General features: G+C 41.6%; 1 protein-coding gene across 1 annotated transcript in view; it reads left to right on the top strand.

Moving 5' to 3' along the window:
* LOC306699247 (uncharacterized protein) overlaps window positions 1-19743 on the top strand; it is a 109061-nt gene that overhangs the window by 66771 nt on the left and 22547 nt on the right. Inside the window, exons 12-22 of the mRNA XM_079163801.1 lie at window positions 3065-3122; window positions 3683-3783; window positions 5499-5685; window positions 6357-6528; window positions 9273-9332; window positions 10559-10618; window positions 10729-10909; window positions 11271-11379; window positions 12958-13000; window positions 14364-14475; window positions 17786-17942. Coding sequence (XP_079019927.1) covers window positions 3065-3122; window positions 3683-3783; window positions 5499-5685; window positions 6357-6528; window positions 9273-9332; window positions 10559-10618; window positions 10729-10909; window positions 11271-11379; window positions 12958-13000; window positions 14364-14475; window positions 17786-17942 — 1240 coding nt within the window. The remainder of the gene's footprint in view (window positions 1-3064; window positions 3123-3682; window positions 3784-5498; window positions 5686-6356; window positions 6529-9272; window positions 9333-10558; window positions 10619-10728; window positions 10910-11270; window positions 11380-12957; window positions 13001-14363; window positions 14476-17785; window positions 17943-19743) is intronic.

Genomic DNA, 19743 nt, shown 5'->3' with positions numbered 1-19743 from the left:
CCTTGTCTACATGTTTGTAGTTTTGTTAGGTTCCTTTTCACCTCGCTGGATTTGAAGCTCCCTTCCCTGCCTAAAAAGATCACTGTGCTACAGACACGAGAGCTGTATGTGTCATCTCAAAGATCCACAGCCAGGAAACCTTCCTTATTTCAGCTGTGTCAGATGTGTAATAGGGGTGTAACCAAATACGTTATTGCAGTAATATTCCTGTTCAGTTCAGAATAAAGCGGACATGTTTTTAGCTCACGATCTGATGTCGACACTTGATGCTGCGAAAGCAGGGATGCAAGTTAGGGATCGTCTCTTCAGTGCAAGCTAATGGATCAAAGGAACTTTTTTTAAAACCAATGACTTTTTATTTAACCTGGGCCTGATCCCTCCGCATGCACAACCTCCAGTTTGTAAATAAAGTCATCCAATATGACCCAATGCAATTCTGACTTGTATTTTCACACTAATGTTCAGTTTTATTGCAACTATTGAGTTCCACCATTAACATTAATACTAACACAGCTTGTAATTAGAATACGTATTTTTATTTAATTTTTTTAAAGGTGAGGTTCAAATACAAATCATATTTTGTTGTTTGATTAATTCAGTTACAGAGTTACCTTTTTATATTTTGTTGTCAGCTTAGGTTATGTATGAGGAGAATAAATGGCGGTTTTAAAAAAATGATGCCAAAAATGAAGCAGATGAGACTAGTGATGTGTCCTTCCGTGTCGAGGCTTCGAAGCGAGTGTCGAGTAATCAGGAAGATTTTTGTGAAACGCGTATTGAGGCTTGTGTTGATGACGTACAGTATGTGGTGACAGTCGCAGCCTCGCGAGCCGGCCGTACCACGTGACTGATTCAGGAAATGGTTCGCGGGTTTGGCGTGCGGTTCGAAATATAACGGGCAGCAAAACGCAATGGATCCCCCCTCACATTTTGTAGACTTGGGGCTTTATTGTGCGTTTGTTTGCAATCTATTCGAGCATCACAAACATCATTCATTCATTTATTCAATTCAAAGCTTCACACGCCAAAGCCATGGTGTCATTATAATCACTCTGCCTGTTTTACATTTATTGTCCACTTGATGGAACAGTAGAGCAAATGAAGCACCATGAAGCTTCGGCCCACGAGTGAACCAATTGTATGGAAAGCTTCAATGCTTCATGAAGCTTCATCTCGCCATCACTAGATGAGACCATTTCTACCAACAAACTAATCTCAGGAGCTTTTACAATGTGACCAGCTTGGTGTCCAAAGAGACTGTGGAGTCTTCATATCAGGGATTATTGTTTCATATAATAATCAGTACAAGTTGTTTGACTGGCTGCCTTATTATAGCGGCATTTTGCAAAGAATTTCAAATGCATTACATTTATTGCAAATCTGAGTAAAGGTGGCTCCATTCTCTATTGTTGTTTATGCTTTTTTCATGCTGAATGACTTATTTTCAAGGAAGCTATGAGCACACCTTTGGTAAACCTTTAAAGTGGCGCTTACATTAGTCTTTGGAGAGAAGCTCAGTGTTACAGATCAGGGTTTTAAAGTTGAACATGATGCATTGACAAAAAAAATCTTTTTAGATCATCTTGATGCAAAAATAAATACAGTATGATCTGTAGTTACATTTTTTTGGAAGGAGATTCGGGAAAGTACAGGGGAAGAAACATTTCCATTGAGGATATAAATGAGTCCTCACGCAGACATCCAGCATGTGCAGCTCGGTACTAGATTGATAAATGCCGCCCGTTGTCGCCTACGTGTTGGAGAGTCGCTCTTTTGTGCAGATTTGTCTTTTCTGCAGGATGTTGATAATAGACAGAGCAGGCAGCATGGAGCCAAGACAACAGATCCATTGAGACAAGTGGACGAGGGGACAAAGGACTCAATGGCTTCAGTGATTAAACAATGACAGAACTAAATATGAAGTCATTCTGATGGCTCAGCCTACAGGAGTTGCACAACAAACCCGTGGTGGGGACTTTAAAATCCATCGCTTCAAACACGTCAGGTTGGTAATATCCAACACATTCTGTAGCTTTAGTTTGGAGTGTCCCTTCAGAACGAGAGCTACTGTGTGAAATCGATTGCTACTCCTGAAATCGATGATGGAATGAATGAGCCACCTCGCTTCTTTCTCCTTATCGCAGTGTCCATTTCTATGCTGATGAAACCATCTTATGCCATTGACCTAAACTGTTTTAAACCATATATTATTTATTGAATTCTAAATGAGTGAGTTGGACTGCTGTATCTTGTACATTAAATCCATGCGTACCTCTGGTGGTCAAACATTTTTTCTAAACGACCCAGTGTAGATACCAATATATCTGTGATTAGATCAGACTGGCTCTGTGTGATGGTTAAAAATCTCTGCTTAACTCACACTCAAGTCAAACTTCACACAAATGTAGGGGTCAAGAGGGCGAGGGGTTGGCGAAGGGACATTTTCGTTCACCAGATCACATCAGCTGCTACTGCGGGATTATTGTTTCAGATATGGCTCGTCTGTCTTGTATTTCTGTGTACAATACAGAAACACAGAGGTCTCGTAGAGAACCCCCTCCTACGTTTTCTCTGACATTACACTGAAACCGGCTGTGTCTGGTTGCAGGGGTAGAACAGTCATTCGCTTGTGACCTGCAACTGAAGAGAGTGTGCATTAGTGAACGATATGCTCGCACTATAGCTCAAACATGTGAGACAAACTGTGTGTGTGTGTGTGTGTGTGTGTGTGTGTGTGTGTGTGTGTGTGTGTGTGTGTGTGTGTGTGTGTGTGTGTGTGTGTGTGTGTGTGTGTGTGTGTGTGTGTGTGTGTGTGTGTGTGTGTGTGTGTGTGTGTGTTCCAACAGTCACGTGAAGCCAGTGTGTGTGACGCTAGGATATTATAATATTTATGGGGCTCTGAGAACACAGAACCAGCAGATGGTTGTTTGGGCTGGTACCACAAGACAAAAATGGTGCTACAAAGACCTTAATCAAATTGATCAGAAACTCCAAACAATTAAATGAGCTTAATGTTCATCAGACAAATGTCTTTCTTTTCCTCTATATTCCTTTTCTCTCTTAGATCCAGAGGGAGAGGGATGTTTTCTGCCCTGAACCCAACACAGTGACAACATGTACAGGTAAAGTCTTAAAGGGCAGGTCCACTATTATTTTCTTTTTCTTTTCATGTTTTTATATCATTCTGTAGCTTCCCATTGGTGTTCTTTGTGTTCAAATCAGAACAGATTTTGGTCAAAATACTGTACGTATGCATCAGATGCAGTGGTAGACCAGCAACTGACTTTAAAAAAACAAAAACTGTTATAATGGCTTTAGCTTCATGTTGGAAAGGTTTGTCTGAAGCCCAGGGTAAGGGGTTGTAAATATAGCAAACACTTTAATCTTTTTTTAGGTGGCTAAAATAGGTTTTTTTGCTGACCCCGTCCACAGACACTTTACCTCGCCATCAGACAGCCCTTTCCGACAGGGAACTGAAGCCTTTATATTGCTCTCATCAAAGCCAGCCACAAGACTACATTGACAAAAACAGTAACTATGCATACAACCCCACTTCAGAAAAATCCAAACTGACCCTTTCGGTTATCTCCAACATTGGCTCAGGTAACTTTGACTCTAACTTTCACCTCCATCACTGACACAGCCAGGTGTTTTTTGTTCTTTTCTCTCTCGCTCTACACAGACGTCCATCCAGACAGAGGCTGTGTGTCGGTGTGTTTGTTGCACAGAGACAAAGACGGCCTGAAAGTCGGCGCCGAACCGGATGACAGTGTCTTTAAAAGGGTAAGAAACGCATCCACATCCACGTGTTTGCTCCTGGGCAGGAGCTTGCGTTTATGTGGTACTCTACATAAACGCCGGTGTCGGATGTTTTTATTTTAAGTCAGCACTGCAGCTGAAATTCATAACACAACGTTGTCCGTGCCAGGGCCCGAAATAACGGCGCCGCCTTTTGCACTTTTCCAAAAATGAACCAGGGTGGGGAAAAAAACATCTGGTGGAAGGAGTGTTACGCAACAGACAGAAAAGACTTTCCCCCTCCCCAGCTGGGCAGGAACCAGAGGAAAACCAGTTGACTGGCCGTTCAACGCAACTGCACGAATAGCAACGGGGACGACATGTGGCACCAAAAGAGTTGTCGCTAATGACCTCCTAGTCCTCACACTAGCTCAGGGATCGATAAGCATTTTTATTCAATATTTTAACATTCGTGAAAGCTGTGAAACATTTGTGAGACTTTTCGCCCAGAGTGTAGCTCAGTGTGACTCACTTGTTCTGGCTGAGGTCTTTTTCCACTGAATTTTCCCACAATCCTTCAACTCCAAAGACGACATGTGGCTGCTGTCTTCCTCCCCCCTCCCCCGCCAGAAGCTTGTCTTACAGGATCCTTTGAAATCTGACCCCAACACTCTTTTGCTGTTGGGAGGGATTGTAGAGGCAGGAGTCTGTGTATGTGGAGTACTTGAGTCCTATGAATACCAAATGTCCTCACAGGGATAGAGAGATCAAAAAGTGAAGATTTGTAACTTCCAAACAAGACTAGTTTAGGATGAAGGCTTTTGTTTGGTGAAATGAAGTTCATAGGTGTCCTTATAGAACCTCACCTATGTGTGAGGAGTTGCTGGATTGTTAAAGACCTAAATTAATAAGACATTTTCACTGGTTGCGTAAAGATGGAACCCACACTAACTGCACTCCCTGAAGAAGTAGAAATACATTTTTGGGGAAAAGCGATTTTAGAGAGAAGCCGACGGAAGAGTCTACAATATGCGTTTAAAGAACATATTCTGGATGGCAAACCGATTTAGCAGCGATTACAGGTTCAAACAGTGTGAACGTGAGCCACCACATCACCTGGTGATCGAGACAGATGACTCATTAAAAAGCTGAAGCAGCATGTTTATACATTCCTCAGTAGCTTGCATGGCATAGAACTGCCAACGCTGGTTAATGATGTGCTAACATGCTCTGCTAATGTTAGCGCCACCGTTTTATACGTAGAAACTTCAAAAACTTCTTACTAACCTCTCTGGGTAACGAGTATGAAAATGAAGAAAATCTGAAACGATCACATGAGTCTATGGAGCACTATATGTTTTTATAATTGTTTTAAGGACTTCCTTATAAATAAAGTTTTTTTCATCTTGAGGGGTTTATCCTAATAAATGTCTAAATGGTAAATGGACTTAACTTGTATAGTGCTTTTCTAGTCTTTCAGACTACTCATAGCGCTTTCACACTACTTGTCATCATTCACCCATTCAGACACTGATGGCAGGGGCTAAGTGCCTTGACTATCTGATTCTATCACATTCATACACCGTAGGCACAGCTACGGGAGCAATTTTGGGATTAAGTGTCTTGCTCAAGGACACATCGACATGCGACTAGCGGAGTCGGGGATCGAACCGCCGATCCTTTGATTGAAGGACGACCCTGCTCTCCACCTAGCAAATTAAGTCTACACTTCATCTCTTGTGTCTTCTTTTCCTCCTAAGCCCAAAGACCCTCCCCCCTATGATGGACACAGGGACAGAGGGGTTCGAGTCTCCCGGTCCTCCACCGATGATGCATCAACACAGGGATCCCTCAGTCCTACTGAGGGGGCTTTGTCGGTGGGCATACCTGACCCTGTGACCCCTCGGAGCTCCAGACTGTCCTGGAAGTCCAAAACGGAGGACAGAGGTAAATCACGCTGTTTGTTCTTTGTTTTTCAAAATGATTCCAAAAATGTATTTATGTTTAATATCAATTAAAAAAAATTGTACAGATCGCTTCACAAACACTTAGTTTCACTGCTCTGCAGAATCACCAGCTCTTTTGCATTTTCTCGACATTTCTAACATTTTTTTTAAGTGATGTATATGTATTTTTCCCAAATCTTGGGTATATCAGTTAAAATGTGTAAAAATGGAAAACAGTCAGCTTTATACCCGCCATAGTTTCAATTGAATTAGATTAAAATTAGATCCTATATTATCTGAATAACTCATACTTACTGTGTGATTCACTTCATATTTCTATGCTTGTTACATTTAATTTCTGTAGTTTAATTTATTACTTGTAATTTTTACTTTGCATCTCTTTAATCCTAACATGTTCATATATTTTTTCCACACAAGTTCTGGCTCATATTTTCCTTCTATAATAACAAGAAAACCTCCCGGCAAGAAACACCAAATGATTTATTGGAAGCTGCTGATTTAGAATAACTGACTATGAACCCCTGTTCACGTCAACTCTATACTGCCTCTATCTAATAAAGCCATAGATGCCCCAAAAAGAATCCTAAAACCTAATCTTCTTCATAAGAGTCACAATTGATAATAGTTTTGTATTTCTGTTATGAATCCCAGGAGGAGGAGGAGGAGGAGAAGAAGAAGAGGAGAAAAAAGATCAGCTTCCAGAGTATCCCGTCCCCTCTGCCGTTATGCGAGCCCCCATCTGTTCCTTGTCTCTGTTCCGTCGTCACAGCTGGGAGCCGGGCAGGAACAACGCCGCCGCAGAGATTGACATTGCACAGCGCAGGTAATAAATCCGTCAAACGGCATCCTGAATGGATTTCTGGGTTAGGATTGTTAAATACAGTCCTCATGGCACTCCACGTCCACAGGATCTCGTAGGAGGAGTTAGACTATTTTGTCCCAGAGAGTAACCCCAGAGCGTCCCACCCACCCAAACTCTCAGGACCTCTGAGCAGCTGCTGCTATCTCCCAACATCTGTGTTCATGTCATCTTTCTACCGCTTGTTTTCTATGATACGTATGTGGAAACACACTCCACTCTTCGTTTGTCCACATTTATCCGCATAATAAAAATATCTCGTGAGATACTTTATCCAACTTTTATTTGGGTGGGAATAGTCATTCAGTGCGTTTGTGGTGTGGAAGCGCTAGCTCTTCCCAGGAACGTTGCACACACGATAACTGAACTGTTTCCAGGGGACACTAAAAGGTGATGCACGAGGTTGGGACATGCTTGTTGCCAGGGTTATTTGGTTTATGGAGTTAGTGAAGTCGTAAATCTGTCTATCTATGGTGTTGGACAATGAACTAAAATGTAGTTGGTGGTTTATTTTCAAAATGTGGTTACATAATACAGATATTATTTCAGATAGCGTTAGCCTTTTGCTAATTGTTAGCCTGCCCATTCAAATAATCTGACATTCAAGGATTTAAATCAATTAGATCAATTAATGTTTTAAAACAAAATAAGCTCTAGTTTGACTGCATGAATACTATTTTACACTCTGTCTGGCTGTTGTAATGAATCTCAGGTTCTGCATCCTGTCACCCGTCACCATGCAGGGCTGGTTTCATCCAGCATTCGTAGCAAAACCTGCGTAAAATAATGAGCCGTAATTCGTAGATTGCCTACGATATTTTTTCGTATGTCATCCACGTAATCATGAACGAGAACGTATTGGAACCGCTAAATCCCACAGTGGGCGTGTTGTCCAACATTTTTCAGCTAGGAGGCCGCAGTTTGTTCCCCCTGTAAAAAGAGAAGTAAATGGTGATGTTTTTTTCACGTAACTTGCGTACTTCAGTTTTGGTACTTCCGTGGTTATTCTAACCCAGTGGTTCCCAAACTGGGGGGGGGCGCGGCTCAGGGATGTGTCATCATGAAAAGTAAAAAACAAATGATGATAAAATAAATATTAACATTTCTCTACTGATCTGTGCTATAAATGTAATTTCTGTATGATTCCAACCATTTCAAGCATTTTTATAATCAAAATCGCATGTCCTGTTCAAATATAGAGGAGACACGAGAGGTGAGGCAGCGACGAGTTGTGCCTCATCTCAGATTGCGCAATCCCCCACAAACTGGGTTGAGCGCATGCCTTTTGCTTTCTCATTGTCACCACTGTAATATTTGTAGACACTTTTATTATATTGCTGATCTGACATTAAACGGCGGTGAACAAGCACAGAAGGGAGGCAAAAAGTACATCTGCCTCAATGAAGCGTGTGAAGTGCGAGAGGGTCGGGTTTATCGCGTCAAGCTGCACAGAGCAGATCAACCCAGACAGGAAGTCACACCAAAAAGGGATAGAGCATCCTGTAATTCTTCAAAATAAAACACTATCTCACTGATTGATATGTAGGAATATGAATGTACCTATGAATAGGAATATGATTTTAAAAAAAGAATATGATCCATGCAGAAAAAGCTTGAGTAGCTTGCACATCTTGTTTATAATTCAGTTTTAAAGAACCTAAGACTTGGGTAAACTAAATTGTGGCACTCTTGTATGTCACAAAAAGCTTTTATTAAAGGCAATCAGAACAAAGTAAATCCACGTCGATCATTGCTGGATATGTTATTTTCTTGTTTGAGAGAACCTGCTGTTAAATGTAGGGACATATAAGTTGTTTGCACTTAAAAGAAATTAAGTTCATTTTATTTACAAATGAATATTATATTATTATTATCATTATTCTATATGTAGGATTCTTTATTTTCTTGCACACTAATTCAGTTTGAAAAACCTACTGTTAAATGGGGAAATGTAAGTTGTTGAACTGTTCCTAACTTCAATTTTAACATTTGAAGTTAAATATATTCAAGAATACAATGCAATTAATGTCTGAAAGCACTACTTGAAAGCAATCTAAAGTCCAATCTTTTTGGAAATTGATTTTATTATTGCTATTTTTTTTCAGGAAAACAAACTGAACAATAAACTGTGAAGTGGAAAAGTGAAGTGATATGTACTTATTTTAGAAAGAAAAACAAATATTTTACAGTTTATATATTATGATGCAATTAATTCAAAACAAAGAAGGTACGACCCATTTGGGGTGGGTGGGGTGGGGGCGGGGCTTACAATGTTCCTATATCATCAAAGGGGGGCTTGACAGAAAAAGTTTGGGAATCACTGTTCTAACCCAAGCAATGGTCTTTTCCTAAACCTAACCAAGTAGTTTTGTTGCCTAAACCTAACCTGTTTCCTGTGAAGACAGTAGGTTTTGGTTGTTTTTTTTCGTATGCATCTGACGAGCGGAAATTGACACGTGTTGCTGGCTTTCGTAGGAAAACTCTCAAAAAATGGGAAGTAACTACTCGTACGATGTCATATGAACCGTTTTATGAGGATACGTTGCACCTTGCCTGCATGGACACTCGTTTAATCACATCCAATAATGTGTGGATGTGCGTATTTAGGTGGGGGAAAACTATTTTAGTGGTTTTAACATGAACGTATTGCACGTAAACGACTCCCTCACCTGTCTTTCCACTGACAGTCCACCTGTCCCTTCTTTCAGCTCGTTGAAGAGTCCGTCAGGAGAGGTGAAGAGAGCCAATTACCCCCTCCACCGGAGAAGGTACACCTTCGTCCGTCACACGCACGTCGACATTCTCCTTCTCTTCACAGCTGCACATTGTGTGTTTTTATGCCAAACTACTGGCCACAAAAGACACTGATATATATGTGAGTCACTGTCCAGTGCCTTTCCACATGGGACAGCCAGTAAGTCAGCACTAGATTCAATGAGTTCTTTCAAGTCAGTCACTAATGACTGGAGCACTTCAGACACACTGTGGAAACTGTGGAAACTCTGTCTGAAAGACAAGAATGTAGAAAAGAAGTTTAGCATTCTTGTCTTTTATGACTGGAGTGCGGCGATTCAGTCGTCTTTCCAGACTGCTCACATTAAAGTTTACACACACACATTCCCAGCACCATGAATGGTATCCAATGCAGTTAGGGCTTTGGGAGCTGGAGTGGTTCTGTCCAGCTTCTCAACACCTCAGCAGCCGGCGACAGACTGCATCAAGTCGACTGATTCCTCGAGTCGACTTGATGCAGTCTGCGCTTTCTCTGTAGCGCAGACTGGAGCTTTACTTTACTCCAGTGAGAACAGGAGGAATTAAGAAGAGTAACAAGCTTCTATCATGATAGTAAGGCCAATACGTCCAACTTTATGTACCAACTGGGACAGAAGAGTCTTAAAAATACGAGGAGGAAGATTTTTTTTTGGTTGTCTTTTGCATCTCAAAAATAAAACCAAAATGTCGACAATATGGAGGACCACTTTGGATAAACTGTCCCGATTGTGTCCATATGTTGTCCAAACCTCACTGAGATCCAAACTCAATGCAGGCCAGACCACCTCGGCGTGCGGTCTGGCTGATCGGATCCCAATGCAAGCAAGATCCAATCTCGGAGCGTACAGACTGGACAGTTGATGCAAAGTCGAATAGAAAAGACTACCGCAACCACGGCCAAAGTTAAACTTATTGTCACCTCAAACGCTGATTAATGCCACATTAATCTAAACAGAGACAGAGGCTTTGTACTGATCTTTTGTTCTCTCTGCCGGAAACAAGAAATACATTTTATAATTGAAACAAGGCACAATAAAAGGTCACTTCAACAGATACTCTTAGTCAGTCACTCAGAGTTGAGACACATTTCTGTCATCGTAACTCCACCATAATCTCATTGTGGATTCATGCTTTCACTAAACATCTAATCCTCTCTCCTCTTTCTATTCCATGGTTTTTTCGGATCTTGCTTTATCCACCCTTCATCTTTCCGCTCGTCCAGCATGAGCTGGTGTCCATCCAACCTGCGTCGCCCCGATCAGGAGCAAATAGACAACAGAAGGTAATTAGCATAGGTCGATGATAACGTCCCCTCAGAGGCCGCGGCGTCAACAACATGTAAAAAAAGACATGCTGGTTACATGCTTGTATTGTCTCCTCCTCCGCACGCAGCTACAGCCTGGAGGGTCTGGCGGTGGAGAGGGGAGCAGTCCGGGCTCAGTGCCCCAGCATCGGCGGTCAGGAGGAGATTACCGCGGGGAGGAGTTCGCGCCTGGACAGCCAAGAGAGAGGCTCGCTGGTTTCCCTCACCGAGGAGGAGCAGGAGGGAGATGGAAGCAGCATGGATAGCCAGGTGTGTGTGTGTGTGTGTGTGTCGTGTGAACCTGCAGACAGCAGCTCAAACATTCCATGGAAGCTTTCCTACATTCCTTAAAATACAATAGAATGCATGGAGAGAAAGCTAAAGATAGCTTTCTGCTCATGTTGGTTTTCAGAATAAATGAGGTGCGTACGCAATAATTTGCCAGATCAAGAATACAAATTATCCATATCTACAATAACTGGAAAACAATTGTCTGATCTGCTTTTGTTTACAATGGCGAGTAACAGGAAGTTTCAATCAAAGATTGGGATCTAATGTTATATTACATCAATATAATCAATATGGATATGATAATATTGATAATTGTTTTCCCATCGTGTGTGTGTTTTAGACATCACATCAGGTACTGTCAGTGACAAACAGCTGTCCCACCATGTTCCATCACCAAACCCTTACCAAATCCATCTCCATGGTTACCATCAGTCACCGCGATATAGATGGTGAGTTTCTGCTTCTCAACAATCTTTTTTTCATCATCGTTTCCTTCATTCTGTTGCCCTCCTTTTAGTTTTGAAGATGTGCTCTTTAACCTTGTGCGGTAAGATTGTTCTTCTGCTTCCCTGTTCATCCCGCCGCATCCCATCAACGCCCCCCCCGCCATTTTAGCGAGTGGATTTCCTCGATCAAAGCGACGAATCCGCTTCTCCCTCAGCATCTCCCCGCTCCTCCCCAAAAGTAGACGCTTCTTTGCTATTGGCTCCTCCTCCAGTGATGAGGAGGAGGAGAAGGGAGGGAGTAAGTATGATGAATGTAGACGTGGTCCCGTTTTTCCCCTGTCAGTGTGTTGTCCCGTAACACTGTCCAACAACAAAACCAATTAAAAACGTTACCGCCTCATCCTGGAACTGCAGAAGCAGATGGATAGAAAAAACACTTCCGGGTTTCCTGGAAGCCACCAGCTTTTTACAGTCTGTCCATTTGACCCCGCCCCCACCCCCAATGGACTTCCTGGTTCATTTTTCATGTGTCACTGGCACCTTAACAAAAACACCCAGCCCCCCCCTCCCACCCACGCAGTCCCCACGCTCTTTTGGATTTCAGCCTGAATGCCACCTAAGGAGACAATTCAATTCAATATATTCTGTATAGCCCAAAATCACAAATTAGCCTCAGAGGGCTTTACAATCTGTACACATCCTCTGACCTTTGACCCTCACATCGGAACAGGAAAAACTCCCCAAAAATACCTTTAATGGGGAGAAAAAAAAGGAAGAAACCTCAGAGAGAGCAACAGAGGAGGATCCCTCTATCAGGATGGACAGAAGTGCAATAGATGTCATGTGTACAGAATGAACAACATAACAGAGTTAAAACACAGCTTTTGTATGAGTCAAACCTGTGAACATTTGGACATAAAAAGTAGCGGTCCTGACGTGCAAATCGGTCGTCCGACCTGGGTATATGGGCGAAAGACTAATCGAACCATCTTGATGGTATTATGGTATTCTGACAAAACAAACTTAACTCAAGGTCCACTTACTATCTTTCAGCTGCATCTCATAGTTTTCATCAAGACTGAAACTCTCAATTAAATATACAAACATACAATTTTAATATACAATACAGTATAAGATTAATGCTTTAAAATGTACAGTATAGGTAATATGAATTAAATAAGAATTAATAAGTGTACTCTTTGTAACAGGCCTGCTTTAATCAGATTGTTGGAAGTACTTTTATATTTCTCTGCCTGCTCTATGTAGCTGTACAAAAACCTATTCTTTTGTAATTGCTACATGGAAAGGTGGTCTTGTAGAAGTGACCTCCTGTTTATGTTTTTTTATCAATGGTAACATACTTTCCCTCTTTTTCTCCCCCGGTCAACGTTGTGTTTACCTCTTTACTTCCTAATCATTCAGCACTTTATCTCGTCACTTGAACTGCCACTTTGCTGGATCAGATTTAGATAATATATTTGGCCGTGAACACTTTTGTCGCAGGTATGAACATGTATTGCCATGCAGTGTTGTAGCAGCTGTGTCTGATCAGATGATGTCCGTCCTCTTTGCTTCTTGTAGGGACGAGCGCATTCTCCAGTAACTCCGGGTCACTGGAATACAGGTAAGAAGGGAACTGATGTAGCTAAAATTGTTTTACTGTGTTGTTGGGAACGGTCTTTTTACTTTCCAAATATTGATACAGGCTGTAATTCAATGAATGGTACCATAATTCAGATGAGATTTTTTCACACCTCTGTACCGGGGTTGTCTCATTCTCATGAAAGCAAAATCTCTACACCTTTGGGCCAAATACCTTCAAATTTGGCCCAAACTTCCACTTAAACTCAATAAAGAACAGATTTTGGTGGTCAAGGGTCAAGATCACGGTGACCTCATCTCCATCATATCTTCATGAACATGAGATCTCAGGCGCGCCTTGATTTCTTCAAACTTTTCACAAACATCCAAATATACTTAGGGATGAAAGATAGAATGTATATAAGAAGTGGACGTAGTCATCGTGACGTTACCAATTGGTTTGTGAACTGCGTTTTTGAAGCCATGAGTTTGACCATTGGAGCCAATGCTATCTCGGTTTCTTGCAACTAGAACTGACACGAGAGTGTGGAGCTAAGTACAACGATACATTGAGCAAGACATTTTTTGGCAACCAAAAAGGTTACAATTACCTTTCATGAAGTGAAAACACACTGTGAAAGGGTTAAAGTTGTAAGATGAAAACACAGACAACTCCCAGACCAGACGACGCAGTTGTAGTGACCTGTCAATCACAGTAAGCCCGCCCTAAAGTATACTCTGCTTTATGGTCTATTTGACTCTAAATGGACCATAATGTACGAAATGAACATCATGCTGTATTGAAGAAGATTGAGACCATAAACTGTTGTAAACATAGATGTTTACTGAGGTAATAAATCAAGTGAGATGTAGTTTGATTTTCTCATAGACTTCTATACAATCTGACTTCTTTTTGCAACCAGAGAAGTCGCCCCCTGATGGCCAGTAGAGAGAATGCAAGTTCAAGGCACTTCAGCATTGGCTTCACTTTTCAGAACCGGAGGTTACTGCCTGGAATGAACTGTTTAGAATGTGGCTCTCAAAAGTCAGTGTGACCTCACAAAACACGTTTTTGGCCATAACTCAAGAATGTATATGCTAATTATGACAATATAACACAAATATCTAATTGGACAAAATTATGAAGTGATGACATTTTGGACAGACTTGGATGTGAACTGGTTGGAGGAGGCACCCTAGTTTTAATTTTCACCAGGCCAGTAACTGCGATGGAATTACTTTAATTTAAAATGAAACGTGTTTTGTCACTGAGAGAAATAATGAGATTACTCTACGTTGGCGTTTCCCCTCTAGCAAAAAGTATTCAATTTGATTAAAATGAGCAGACTTTGTCACTCCACTGTGTATTAAAGCGGATTGGCTTCAATCGTGTGTATGTTTGTCAGTATTTCGGAGGAGGAGCCGGGCCCTCTGCGGAGCGATACCGAGGCCAAAGGAGGACCTAAAATCAGCCGGACGTTCAGCTACATCCGCAGCAAGATGACCAAGAAAAGCAAGGTGAGAACACCTGTGACAAGTTACAGCCATGTGCCCTCACATGCATGTTCATTCACACTAGAGCTGTGACGGTATTGTTGGTTCTGATAATCAACTGTATAGTCTACAGTACATTTTTTTTACGCAACCCAATATCAGTTTGTGTCCAAGGGCTTTAAAACCTGTCCAGCGTGGATTCTGATCAGGAAAACCCCCATAAACAATTCTGCAATATCACACTCATTATTAAGGCATGCGTTTGTTTCTGAGTACAGCTGAGACTATGCATGTGATAGAAGGCCATGTATTTGATTGTTGAGGTAGTCGTCACGGTGTTTTCTCGTACCTTTTTGAGTGTTGAGAAGGGGTGCGCCCAGCTCTGTGGTTGTCTTATTTCCCTTCAGATGGCTTTGCCGCAGTCAGTCCATGGCATTTATGTCAGTGTTGTGCTTGTAGCTGGGTATATACTTTGTTGCATTTCTTAGCCCTCTCATTGGTTGTTAATGGAGGGCAGAGATAAGTTAAAATCTCTTACGAACAAGTTTATGTTGAAAAGAAAAAAAGAAAACACGTTTTGCTACACACAGACAGAGTGTTTTCATTCTGAATCAGTAACAAGTGTTTAGTCAATGACACGTATGTACAACATTTTTATTCAATGATACGCAATCTCAATCTTACTTAAATAACTATATAAATATTGGTCTTTGATTCACTGGTATTAATTGATTCAGTCTGATGGGCAGAATGTTTTTCAAGGAACCGCTTCACTTTGCAAGGTTGGAACAACCTCATCTCACCAAACGCCGCCTTTTTCCGGGTATTACGTCAGCAGCAAATGACCTCTTCAAATTATACTTCGAAATTAGATTTAGCAACTATGAATTGCTCGTGATTCTAGACCAGAATCACAATATTGTATCACCATCTGGACTTTGAAGAGACTCCGCTGTGAATTAGGCCTACTCAGAAGAAAACATACTGATTTGGATGAGGTGATAGCTTTGGTACATCAGGAGCTACAAGGCAATGAATAGATGCAAGGATTTTGCCATGTCCCATCCTGTTGCAGATCCTCACTAACGTGTGCATGTGGCATTCCCTGCTTAACAGTGGCGTGAGTGGTGTGCCGAGGTTCATCCGACCTTGCAAAGAGATAAGTTTGTTTTTTCCCCCGCAAATTTACCACTTTAATCTCAAAGAATATCTTCGTTTCCAGAAGAGAAAAAAACACCACCTTAGCCAGAGTAGTCAGTGCTTACATCAAAGGAAGTCAGGATTACACAATGAAGCCCTGAGGCTTGTTCTTACAAGCAGAGCCACCATTACTGATGCTACAGCCACATGTACAGTACAAATCCTTATCCAGTCACTGGGGATTAATGGCCCATTTGGGATTATTTCAAGTTTATTAGGCTGAATTCAGGTTAGTTTTATTTGAGCTGGTGCATTTCATATATGCATCCCAAATACAACTGATCCCAGGTCCTCCATCATTATATATTCAGGAGCATATGACCCCCTAGCCAGCAAACTTAAATTGGAACTGAAACTAAATTTAAAACTGAAGTGAAACTAAATATTCAAAGAAGAGAATATTTACCAAGCGGAAACGTCCACAACCGCATTAAAACCTATGTATATATTTTTTGTTTTTTTTGTTTTGTTTTTGTCATCAGATACCAGCGTTCATTTTGGGCATGTATGCTGAAATGGTTGCTTTGTGAAGATGACAATAATAGTGAAAGAGGAACTTGGTGTGTGTGTGTGTGGGTAGGGGGTGGGGGGTGGGGGGTGTGCAGAATTTAGATACAAGTTCACTTCCTGATTTAAAAGCAGACAGACGGGCAGCAGCAGCTTGTACACAATGGCTAAATCAAAAAGACGACAACAGGATGCTCAGACAGATAAAGAAATCTAGACGGGCAGGATTCCCATTGCGGATTAGAAGAAGACTGACGGACGGAGGATAGGGAGAGAGAAGGAGACAGGAGGACAGTTACAGCCATGCTGAGTAAGAGGTTCAGTCGCTCTGTGAGGTGGAGAGGAGAAACCGTATTGGATGAGGTAAGGTGTGTGTGTGTGTGTGTGTGTGTGTGTGTGTGTGTGTGTGTGTGTGTGTGTGTGTGTGTGTGTGTGACTGACTGACTGACTGACTGACTGACTGACTGACTGACTGACTGACTGACTGACTGACTGACTGACTGACTGACTGACTGACTGACTGACTGACTGACTGACTGACTGACTGACTGACTGACTTCGGGGACACATTTCAGACTTAAGACAAGCTAATTGGGGAAGGCTTGTGGAATTGGGGACAAAAGCCATGTCCCCAATTTAAAACAAAGCAGATTTCTGTACCAACGTGTAGGGGGGTAGATAAGTAACGGGTATAGTTAGGGTTAGTTTCCAGGAAATTAATGAAATGTCCCCAAAAGTGACCCAAAAGTGATGATGAAGAATAGGAACGTACCAATCAGGTGTTTTACAGTAGATAGTATCGTTTTTAAGAAGTCTGCCGAGGCTGTGGCCAGAGGTTTGTTGATCACATGGCAACAGGGTGCAATAAGAAAAAAATGCATGACTTGTGGACATTGATTGGAGCCCGGTTCAGCACATTTAAAGATTTAGCAGTTGCCATCTTGCTTTTTGGCCAGCGTCATGTTGTTTTTTGCAACCAGAAGTGACTCGAGAGGGTGGAGCTAAGTAATAGTAAAATAAGACATATTCGGCAAACAAAAAAGTTAACTGTCATAAGCTGAAAATACACTGTGAAAGGGTTCAAATTGTCGGACGAAAACGCAGACTCTCGGCCCGGACAATTTTGTGGCGAGGGAATAAATCAAATGAGAAGTAGGTTCATTTTCTCATAGACTTCTATACGTTGACTTCTTTTTGCAACCAGAGGAGTTGCCCCCTGATGGGCATTAAAACAAATGCAGCAACATTAGAGACATTATATTATGAACGTATCCAACCTAAAAACCCAGTTTGTTCATCCCGTCCAATGAAATGATTGGACAGGATAGACAGCCACAGATAACAGATGTTTTCTTTCTTCTTTTTTTTGTCAGAGCATATGATTTATTGATTGTGGTTAAAGAAAATTTCAACAAATATAACAAATTTAGGTTTTAAAAAAAAGGTGTAAAATGACCTACCCTAGCTTTAAATCTATATGATAATAATTAAATGACAGAAAGCAACATGAATTGAAATAATTTGATGACTAAAAAAACAGATATTCTCAACAGGTTTTTTCAATAAACATTAGTAGTCCCTGAATATTTTCTGTAATTGATTTTCTATCTCTTTTTATTGCTTCCAGGAGAAGGAGAAGAAAGGAGAGAGGGAGCGGGAGAGTAAAGAGAGAGAAAAGAAGAGTACAAACGGTCACCTCTTCATCCCAGTCAGCCCTTCTCTGTCCACAGCCTGTCAGCACTGCACCAAACTCCTGCACAACAAGGAAACTTTCCTCTGCAACAGTAAGACTCACTCAAGTTTTCTTTTCTCCTCCGTCTCATCTTAACTTCACCACTCTCTCCTTCCCTCCTTTTGTTCTCTCCCTCCTCCCCTCCTCTTCCTCTTCTTCCTCTTTTCATTCCTTCTCCTTGTCTGTGGCCACCTCTTTCTCATGTAGTCTATTCCTTCAGTAGTTTCACTGTGATGTGTCTCTCTCTCTCTCTCATTTCCCTTTAACTCTGCGTGTCTCACAGTAGGAAACCACATACGGAATCAACGCTATAGCCTCATTAGTCCACAAGGTTTTATAGAAAGGAACACATTCATTTCCAAAGTGGCAAAAATATAGCAGAAGCTGGTGACTTTTGATTTTGCTCTTCAAAATATTCATTTTTTCAAAACAATAATTAATAAAGTGAGACGTACTGCAGCAGACCCCCACATCCACACATTATTTCTAGAAGTGTTGAAGATTACCATTGTTAATCTCAAAATTACAAATCATCCAGTAATCATGGTCATCATCATCAACTGAATGTGACTTTTATATAACTGCATGTTTGTTTTTTCCCCTCTCCAAGCTTTTTTTTATCAACATGCCATCGCTCCTGAGCAAAAATTATCAAACATAAAACATAGGTTGTAACCAAACTTATTAAAAATGTATTTACTACTTCTTCCTCTTCCTATCCTTGTCCTTTAAACATAGATTGTGTGAAGGAAGCCCTTAAACTTACTCCAGGAAACTTTCATTCTGTTTTGATTTTGGCAGCACATGTGGACAAAAGCTGTTGTGTTTCAGAGCACCAGATTCCCTTTACAAAACCCTTGAGTTCAAAGCAGCAGGGGTCTGACAGTCCGCCCTGCTCAGTCCTGGGTTCTGGTTCTCCCGTGCCTCCTTTCCCTCCCGCGGCCCGGGCAATACGGCCTGGACCTCCGGCAGCGTGTTGGAGCTGCCGCTGCCGGGCACACTTTCATATTTGGAGAGTTTCCGACTTGAGTGATGTTAAAGTCTGTGGTTTGAGTTTAGCGGCGTGAGTTACCGTGTAGAATGTCTCAATCTGTGTCTCGTTTGGCCGCAGGTTTGTCCCGTATCACTGATGTAGACATACATATGAAGAAACAGCTTAGCTCATAACTATGTTTCAATCGTCAAGCTCACCGTGTGACTGTAGATGAGAAGAGTGGGAACTAACAGGAAGTTGTAGGTTTGAAGAGGCAGATATGCACACAGCCACTCTTTTTATGTAAATGAGGACTGCAGCTTTCACACAGTTTTTTGCTGACTTAGTGCTTCTTTGCTGTTATTTCAGAGTGTTTTTAGACTGAAGGGTGGAGATGTGTGTGCAGCTCAGTTTGTTCCATGAGTGGTAGGATGAGAGGAGGGGCCTTCTGCTAACTTTTTCTACCATTCTTGCAGTCTGTTGCATCACTCGAGTGTCTCTGTGTGTGTGTGTGTTGCTATTGTCATAGTTACTAGAGCAGGTTTAGCATAGAGGAAAACTGTGAGCAGAACTGTAGCTTGTCCTCACAGAGAGTGAATTGGACTTTACAGTAGTTTTGTCACTACAGAGCCAAGAGGAGGTGCAGACATCTAGTTTTCTCTCAGACCATTTAAATTACAATATGCTGAAAGGTTATTGTTGAAGTTTTTTTGGCCCAATGATAACAAAAATATACTGCCTTACCCTGTTTTTTAAATGCGTGGAAGTCATCCACGCAAGTCCTCTTTTGTCTCTAAAGTGAAGCTTTCTTCCCTGGGGTCCAGAGTTTCCATCAGCCGGGCGGAGATGAACTCTATCAGGTCCTGGCCTGTTTCAGGGC

Source organism: Pholis gunnellus (assembly GCF_910591455.1).
Source record: "Pholis gunnellus genome assembly, chromosome: 7".
In the NCBI taxonomy this organism is placed as follows: domain Eukaryota; kingdom Metazoa; phylum Chordata; class Actinopteri; order Perciformes; family Pholidae; genus Pholis; species Pholis gunnellus.
This window is presented reverse-complemented; position numbering and strand designations above follow the sequence as displayed.